Source organism: Oncorhynchus nerka, linkage group LG17 (assembly GCF_034236695.1).
Source record: "Oncorhynchus nerka isolate Pitt River linkage group LG17, Oner_Uvic_2.0, whole genome shotgun sequence".
NCBI lineage: Eukaryota > Metazoa > Chordata > Actinopteri > Salmoniformes > Salmonidae > Oncorhynchus > Oncorhynchus nerka.
Genome location: NC_088412.1, coordinates 24,298,295 through 24,306,901, shown reverse-complemented (window position 1 = coordinate 24,306,901; position 8,607 = coordinate 24,298,295). Strand labels below are relative to the sequence as shown.

Sequence of the window (8,607 nt, the reverse complement as noted above, 5' to 3'; positions counted from 1 at the left end):
GATTGACACCTACTTTGTTGCTCAAATCCAACCAAGAGTAGTGAATGGCTGCTGATGTGGAAGTGGGCAGGGCTCTGTGGCACGGGTATACACAGCTACTGCACACATGGACATGGCTGCCTCAGTCTAGGTGTGTTAAACACAGCAGGATATGTTTGCCCTCATGGTAAATTCTAGTTAGAGCCAGCATCCATTCCAGTTGAACATTTGGTGACATTGTGGACACCCATTTGTCTCTTAAGCATTTTGCCGAGTCAGAGAAACACATCAGTACAACGCATTGTGTAAATGTACAACAATAGGTTACTGCAACAATAGGCTACTGCAATATTAAGTGTTGTCCATTGAATGTACTCCAGGTGTTGTGTGGCTATGATGGGAATGTTAGGCTTTTTATAGGATAAACCGATCTCAAGAGGAAAGTCTGAACCCTGATTTCCTATATCTGTCCTGCTTACCCTCAGCTGTACAAATAAATACAAAAGACAGTGTAAATTTAAAATAAACTTTGTAATTTTATTGTTTTATACTTACACATCATACAACCCTAAATTTTTAAAGAAAAAAAAACAAAAAGATATCTGGTGTTGTTTCTGGGGGACTGGTGTGCACCAGTCCAAAGGACTTGACTGCACTTTTGCAATTTCCTACAGGAGAGATCTACAATTTGTAACATTTTGGAACTCAATTATTGTCTGTTCCATCATTTCTCATACATCAGTGGAATGAGTCAAGCACTTCACTGTATTTTATGGGAACTCAGTTCTGCTGCAACACATTGAGAGAATATTGCCAGATTTGGTCACCCATTAGCTGGTTAACCATCACAGATCAAAAGCTTTTGTAGTAATGGCCTGCAAGATGAGGACAATGATTATGTTAAAGTGTGCTAAAGACAAACTTGACATCAACATTGTAAAAGTGCAACAGATTGAAATTGCAGTGGATGTTTTCCTAACATCAAATCACCGATTCTGATCCGGTTTAGTTGATCCATTTACATACAATTGCAGTGATTCAACAGTTCTTATTAAGCCTAAAACATAAGCTCAGTGGGCCCCACAAGGGAGGCTCAGTGTGGTCAATTCCAGAGACAAAAATAGCTTGATAAGCATGACCCCATCAACCCATTGGTAACATTCAAACGGCTCACCTTTTTAAATGCTGGGATAGTCTGAGCAGTCAAGGGAACTATCAACCTGCAACACATCACAACTGCAAAGACGACAGTCAGCCAAACTGAAGTACAAGCCGAAGCTGTTCCCTTGCCCTAGAACAGAGTACACTCATCAGGTACACGAGGCCACGCATCTCTGCCCCATTTTAAAAAGTCTGTTTAGTGCATACCCTTAAAACCAAAACATCACCATGGGGAATAAACCAACAGCAAGGAAGGTTTTTCAACTCAGACAGCCTAGCCCATCATACACACTTCTTCTCAGGCCCTCTTCTTACATGGTATCAAAGGCACCGCACCATCTCCACTCAGATACTTTAAACAGTGTGAACCCTAAGATCCAAGTGTCTGATTCCAAATGATAAACCAGAGGACTCATCTCGTAACAGGGGCTTTGAGCTCCGGGCTAGGCTCAGGGACAGGCTGTCTTGGTGTTTGCATGCCAAGGCCCTAAGCCACTGCTGCCCGCCCTTAAAGACATTCTTTAACTGGTAATACTACCCAGGCTAATGCGCCAATCACAGGTCTGACTAAATTAAGTCTAGGTTATTCCGTTTATATAAAGAGATCTCCTTTAGTTCAGACTTTCTCCTTGTTGTTTTGCCAGGTGTTACACTTGCTGTTTTTCAGTATCTGCTTTTTTCACACAATCTTTTTCAATGACTTCTGCTATGTTATGAAAAAGCATGAATTGTAAATCAATGTTTGATACACCTTTGATTCAACAATGCAAAACGGCCACAAATGGTTTTGAAATGAACTAGTGTGACCAATCCTGAAAACAACCACAGGGACACCAAGGCCCTTGCTGAGGAGTGAGCCAGTTAGTAGCAGTACTTTGGACATAGAAGGGATGTGTTTGACTGTCTGTAGAGTTGAGTCACTGATTCTCAGGGCAGTCAGGAGGAACTGGAAAGCAACCTAGCATGACACTGTCAAAGATAAATATGTCATCCAGGGTGATTTGAGCCCTTTGACTAAATTCTACACCGTTTGAAGACACAGGAATTACCTGTGAGTGAAACAAAATAAAAGGAAAACCAAGCAGTGCCACTGCACTTCTTTTAGGGTAGTTATGAAAAGCACTGTTATACACATACTAATATTTTGATATTTTTCTCCCCGCCTATTATCTGGCGACATTCTACATAAGATTATACTACATGAATAGTAGCCACATGGTATTTACAATTGAAAACATAGTAGAGTCCCATTAACTTGAACCTCAGCCAGTTAAGGTTCCAGTAACGCGTTGCATTGTGCCAATGCTGTGTGTCTTAACATTCTTGCTCGTTTTTCTGTTTATAATAAACAGTTATTCATCTGACTGTACATGCATGCGCATTTTGATCTTCCGGAAGTAGCTAGCTAGAAGCGTCTTCGAAAAAGGACTCATTTGGGAGGACATTCTGAAGTAATTCACTTCAGCTGAGAATAGGTGTCACTATGGAGATTAATTGCCAACCAGTTCAGTTATCATTCAGCATATGTCAGTGGTATGATGGTGGTTAAGGACAAGGAGGCTTAAAGTGTAAGCTATATGGAACAGAAGCAGGTGTTCAAGGAGAACACTACATTATGTCCTGCCAGCATGGGAAGAATATGCTTTATTCTCTGTAGCAAACCTGCATAGAGATCCAACTAAACTATAAAGACCCAGAGGCTGAAGAAAAGAGTAGATTAATTTGCACATTAAATGTTTTGTGCTCTGCAGGTGACACTATTTGTTGCACTTTGATTCCAAAATAATGGACCTTTTATGTCCACTCTACTCCATCACATATCAGAACGTGTATTTTTCAAATGGTTACATAATCAGATGGAAATGCTTAAGTAGAATTGAAAGGTTAAGTACAAATCAAATGATTTGCGGACACATGCTGCCAATCCTCCAGTACAAACCAACCAAATGATTTAAAAAATAAATAGAATGCAATCAAACAATTCAAGCTAACTACAATATATTAATATAGATCTTCTGATGTCATTCGCTCATTAAAACAAAAAGGAAGGGAAAAATAACAGAACTCAATCACTCAGTTATGTCAAGGCTATCTTGATAACACCAGCCCTGTCCCACCCCCTCCAATAACTAACTGTTCATGCACCCAACATCAGTATGAGAAGTCAATATATCCAAGAGAAAACATTCTTCAATGCAGAGACTTGGGAGTTTTACATGTTGTGAACTAATCACCCAGAGGGAAACATTAAAATAAGACAAAAAGGCCCATTTGACAGAAACTAGACAATGGTTTTTCTTTGGGAGTAAATGAATGTGAAGTCTTCAAAAGATCTTGATGATACACACAGAAACTCCGAGTATGGATCTTAACTTGACCTCCCAATGTCCTTATCCGAGCTGTGGCATGCTCTTAAACAGGTTACTTCTGTCTCATTTTAACTACCTCGCAGGGATAATATAAAAATAAGTCCCACCAAGTTAACAATAAAAAGGGTAAAAATGTAATGCCTTCCCTCCCCACAGCAGACAAATGCCCACCTAACCCTACTGCACTCTCCCTGACTCTCAAGCTACACACACACACCATCTCCCCACATGGGAATTCACACACGCATTCACACTCCAGCAGTCACTCTAGGAGAGAGAGAGGGAGATGCCAATAAAGGGAGTGGCTGGACAGTGGCTATGACGCTGCCACCCCACCCGCCTTATCCTACCATGAACAAATGAAGCCATTTTATCTGGTATTATTCCATGCCGCCATTGTTCCAAATTTTCACGTCAGAGACTTTTCTACTTAGTCCTCATAACTTCTGGATCTTCTCAGCCACCACGATGGGGTTCTCCTTGCGTATGCGGGCTGCGGCGGCGCCTCGGTAGTCGTAAGGACAGTTATGTTTGTCAGAGTAGCGATGAATGGCGCAGAACAGGTTACCACAGCGACAGTCGAAGCCTAGAGAGTGAAGAGATGGACAAAGTTAACATCCAACCCCATCTACGTCTCAGTCTCCACGGTCAGTTCCAACAAACTGGTCCAAGATGAAAACCTGAGATGTGTAGTAACAGTGTGCTTTCTTAGAGGGTGGTGAGCACAAGGCTCTTCCAAGAGATTGTTGTATAGCAGGCCAACACCACGGTAGAGTGCAAGCCAACAGTACACTGTGAAATGCAGTGGACCGTGAAATGCACCACTAACCTGCAGTATGTTGCTCTCTACACAAACAGCAATGTGATAGGTGGACTACTTTCATACAACTTGTAGTCTATGTTTGGAATAGGAATAAATAAACGTGCGAATATTGATTTAAAAAAACATTTAACCAAAGATTTAGTTAAAAAACAGCCAGTAAGGACAATGGCATCATATTAACATTCAGTCTTGAGGTCTCTGTGCTATTTTTGCACTGTGTGTGATAAATATGATGTTCTGACGTTCAAATTGGCAGATTAATCATGTCTATTGAAAATTATATATAATTTAGTTTGTGTAGCAGATTATAGAATTTCTTTGAAAAAAATCAAACAAACATACCATTGAAAAAGCATCAAATCAGCACTGTATGAGAGCAGTAACATCAGTCAGATAAAAAAACAAAAATGTATCTGAACTAACTAATTAGCCCTGCATGCTTCCATTTCCCCAGAGGTAAAGATTCGAGACAATCTCAAACACCTAAAAGCTAACTCAGAAAATAACTCCTATGCACTCAAGCTCAATGCCCCATAAACCCTTTGAACTCAACAGCCACCTGCCATGTGTGTGCTGTGCGCCCTGAAACCTTCTGTTAGGTGTCCACCCACTACCCAAAACACACTTCCTTATGTTATAAAATACATTTTACCAGAACAAATTCTTCATGTCCTGAATCATTCACTGGGGTCTTTCTCTAACATGGTATTAATATTATATCCTAAAAGTCAGCTTTCGTAACCTAATACATTCAGTAATATGCACCCAGCTCTGTTGACAAAGCAGTGACGCTTTCTCACAGCAACTTGAGGATTTTACATGTTCTGGTAGTCATCTGCAGTGGTTTCCGCGGGTTGCAAAAATCGAAATTAAATGTAAAATGCTTAAAAAATACAAAGCTTGCAGTACGGCTCAGTGTACCGTTGACATTTCAAAGATACACTTGTTTTTGTGAAAAATCTTTAAAAAAACGAGAATTTCGCATTAATATGAAAAGTGTATAATATGAAAATACTCCATGTCATGTCTCAAAATCAATATCTTACCTCTATATTGTTTTATGCCCTCCAGATTCGAGAAGAAAGATGAGTTCAACAGTGAGCCATTCAGTTAGACTTAATTCTCACACAGCATCTAGCCTAGCTGATGCAAAACTATTTTCCTGTTATTTTACCACTTTTTTCTCTGATTTAGGGTCTCTAATTTCAGCTATCCTACAAGGGTAAATACTCCAATAACTTTTTAATGGATTATGAGAGACAATGTTTGGACCATTGGTTTTCTTAGAGGAGTATCTACACAATTACCATATTATTTTACCCATTGGTCAAAAGATGCGTTTCTGATTGGACACCCTATCTTTCGTCTTACCAGTCAGACCCACTTTCTTCCGGCAGGTGAAGCATCGGTTCTTCTTCTTATTTTTGTCAGGGGTCTGATCACCATCAGACGAGGCCTGGGCTGCCTCCCCCACTGGCCCTGTTAAAATACAACATCTAACTGAACCTCACAAACAGAGCTACCCATATATTACTTTTGAAGTGTACCCTCGGGTGGCTGCAGCGTAGTTATGTATTACAAGACAGGAGCCATGCCATATACTGCTGATGACTGCTACTGAAAAAGTCTCAAGCTTTTTTTCCTGTTGTTCTAACCAGTGTTTTTGGATGTCCCCTCGTCCTCTTCCTCGTCCCCATCAGCCCGGTCTGAGTCAGTGGCTCCAGTATCCTGGGAGATACTCATGGCTGTCATCTGCTGGGTTACTGGGCTGGGGGAGTTGGGACTGGAGACACACATTCACACAGACCAATAATGAGGTGAACAACAAACCATAATCCAATATACTATGGAACTCCAAAAAACAATGAACAAAAGCCTCTTGAGCAACAGCTTACTGTCAATGTAATGGATTCCATTTAGCAGTCTGTGTGTTTGTTTGCAGAGACAAGCTGATTTTATGTCAGCATACCTGGATGTCCTTTCCTCGGGCGTAGTGACCCCTTCCGTACTGGGTTCCGACGTTGTGCTCTCCACTGACACACCAGCTGCTCCCGGGGACCCCACTGGCGATGAAGCTGCCGAGCCTGTAGATAAACCACACGTTTATATAGGACACAACTGAACCCCCCCCCCCAGTTGTTGACCATGAATGAATTGTACCTATATTGAATCATATGCCACATGCTATTGATTACCTACATGGTCCAAAAAAAAAAAAAAAAGGGTTGTGTTTCACGAACTGATAAATCACTCTCTTGCTTTATAATGCCAAGGTTTTAGCAGCGATTGCTACCTCATTCTCCAGCCCCTTTTAGCAACCCACCACCCTCCTTTTGGGTCCCTCTCCCATCTTCCTACCTTTGTCACCTGGGGGGCTGGAACGGCCCCCTCCCTGTTGTCTCTGTAGGTGTTCCTTGTAGCAGACCGAGCACATACCATTGGTGCGGGGATTACCATAGAAACCACAGCCCATAGTGCAAAGCATTGGCACCTGCGTCTGATTGGTCTCCTGAGCCATGCTCTCTGATAAAGGGGGAGGGGGAGGGGGGGTAAGGGGGATGGGAGAGGATATTCCTGAAAATGGGGTTGAAGAGTTAGTCAAACTCACGGCCATTGTTTACATGAACATGTCTATAAAAAGGCTAAAAGAGCTTGGAGACCGGCATTGGAGCAGGAGAGCAGTTCTGAAAGTGTTAGTGGTTTTGCTAGGAGTAAGTGTGAATGATTGATTATTGGTTTAGTGGATTACAGATGATCCTGACAGATCTAATCTGTATAGTACTGGTGATGAGTGATCTATTTTGTTAGATACAATACAAATACTATTTGTTACTAGCATGCAGGCTACCCAATCCAGGAGCAATGCTTTATTCTGTTAAATTAGGCTTAGAATTTTACACCCGTAGCTTTCAAACCACAAAAACAACTTGTTTACTTAATTTGAATGGTCAGATAACACTGACAGTAGAAACAGAAGCAGTTACAAATCACAATACTCTATTACACATGCACCTGGCTGGAAGTAAAACTGAGATATTCCGTGTGGTAGAGCATGGCGCTTGCAACGTCAGGGTTGTGGGCTCGATTCCCACCGGGGACCAGTACGAAAAAATATGAAAATGTATGCACTCACTAATCTGGTTAAGAGCGCCTGCTAAATGACTACAAATGTTTAATATATGTCACCATGACAATACATATGGGCTCATTTTCCATGAACGCGTTGGTACTCCTTGTTTTACAGCATGGAAAACAGACCAACAACAAAATACACATCGCAAACTGTCAGACAGTGCCTGTGTCACAAACAAAAGCTTACCACCTAGCTAGCTGTAGTGTGTGCACTGAAAACAAAATAGTTTGTGCCTCGATAAACCAAGAAATACCAACTCTGCCAAGGCTGCCAGGATAGACTAAATTCAATTACAGCGCCAGCATCATAGCTACATGTTTTGGTCGGTTCAAGCAAACTTGAAAGAACACAATAAAATTATGGCATTCCCTTGTCATAGACTGACAATAATTGGCAAACTAGCTGTCTGGTTAACTAGATCAATTAGTAACTAACGTTACTGCTGATCATCAACCCAGGTCTTGTTTGTCCGCAGTCGAAAACAATTGCGTCCTCGCTCAAAAGCAAATAGCGTTAGGCTAGCAAGAGACTGGATATTTAGTTAGCTACAGTAACATTTAGCTAGCTAATTCATTGAAAACAAGGACCAGCGGCGACGTCATATTTTTCATGTCCTGAATGTAAAAATGCACTAGCTTATCTGGGTAATTATATTTATTAGCCAGGCGAATTACACTGAATATGTAACACGACTTAGTTTTCACACAAGTGTCTAAACGAACGTTAACATGTACTGCCAGCTACAACTGCTATCTGGCTACTATAACTAGCTAGCACGAAGCGCTAACTGTACAGTAGCTTGTCGTCAGCGGGAACATATTTAATCGGTTTACATTAGCGAAATCGTTTCTTATTTATTATTAAACCAACCCAGTACCTGAAATACGAAGTGATGAGCGGTGTTGACGACCTTAGTCTCCAGAAATGTACAAGTAATCGGTCGCCTCTGTGCGCGCGGCCTCCTAACCAGCGCTAGCTCCCGACATTCGAAACCACCGTGACGTAATTCTAAGCAACAATTCATTATTTTCTCACATGCATAATATCCCCATTTAATTTGCCAAATACAATACCATTGTAGAAACGGGGTGATATAATTATATTTTAAAAAAATGATTCTTATGAGTACTGTGACATTGAAC

At 41.2% G+C, this 8,607-nt stretch overlaps 1 protein-coding gene across 2 annotated transcripts; it reads right to left on the bottom strand.

Moving 5' to 3' along the window:
• Positions 1 to 491: 491 nt before the first annotated feature.
• Positions 492 to 8,460, bottom strand: zgc:77486 (uncharacterized protein LOC405808 homolog). Of its 2 annotated transcripts, none has more exons than XM_065003079.1 (6): positions 8,343 to 8,460; positions 6,691 to 6,855; positions 6,302 to 6,416; positions 5,988 to 6,115; positions 5,704 to 5,811; positions 492 to 4,095 (listed from the first exon to the last, which is right to left on the bottom strand). In XM_065003079.1, exons 2-6 carry the CDS (start codon positions 6,848 to 6,850, stop codon positions 3,947 to 3,949), a joined length of 660 nt encoding a protein of 219 aa, XP_064859151.1. In that variant the 5' UTR covers positions 6,851 to 6,855; positions 8,343 to 8,460; the 3' UTR covers positions 492 to 3,946. The 2 variants fall into 2 exon arrangements, with proteins under 2 accessions (XP_064859151.1, XP_029541952.1); XM_029686092.2 differs by having other exon boundaries at positions 6,691 to 6,906; positions 8,343 to 8,459.
• Between the last annotated feature and the right edge of the window lie 147 nt (positions 8,461 to 8,607).

Bases quoted from the DNA above. Each gene is read 5' to 3' on its own strand.
- zgc:77486 (XM_065003079.1), bottom strand. From the start codon at position 6,850: ATGGCTCAGGAGACCAATCAGACGCAGGTGCCAATGCTTTGCACTATG. The intron at 6,417-6,690 runs GTAGGAAGATGG...GTTTATCTACAG, and splicing joins CAGCCCCCCAGGTGACAAAG to GCTCGGCAGCTTCATCGCCA. The intron at 4,096-5,703 runs GTAAGACGAAAG...TTCACTCTCTAG, and splicing joins GAAGAAAGTGGGTCTGACTG to GCTTCGACTGTCGCTGTGGT.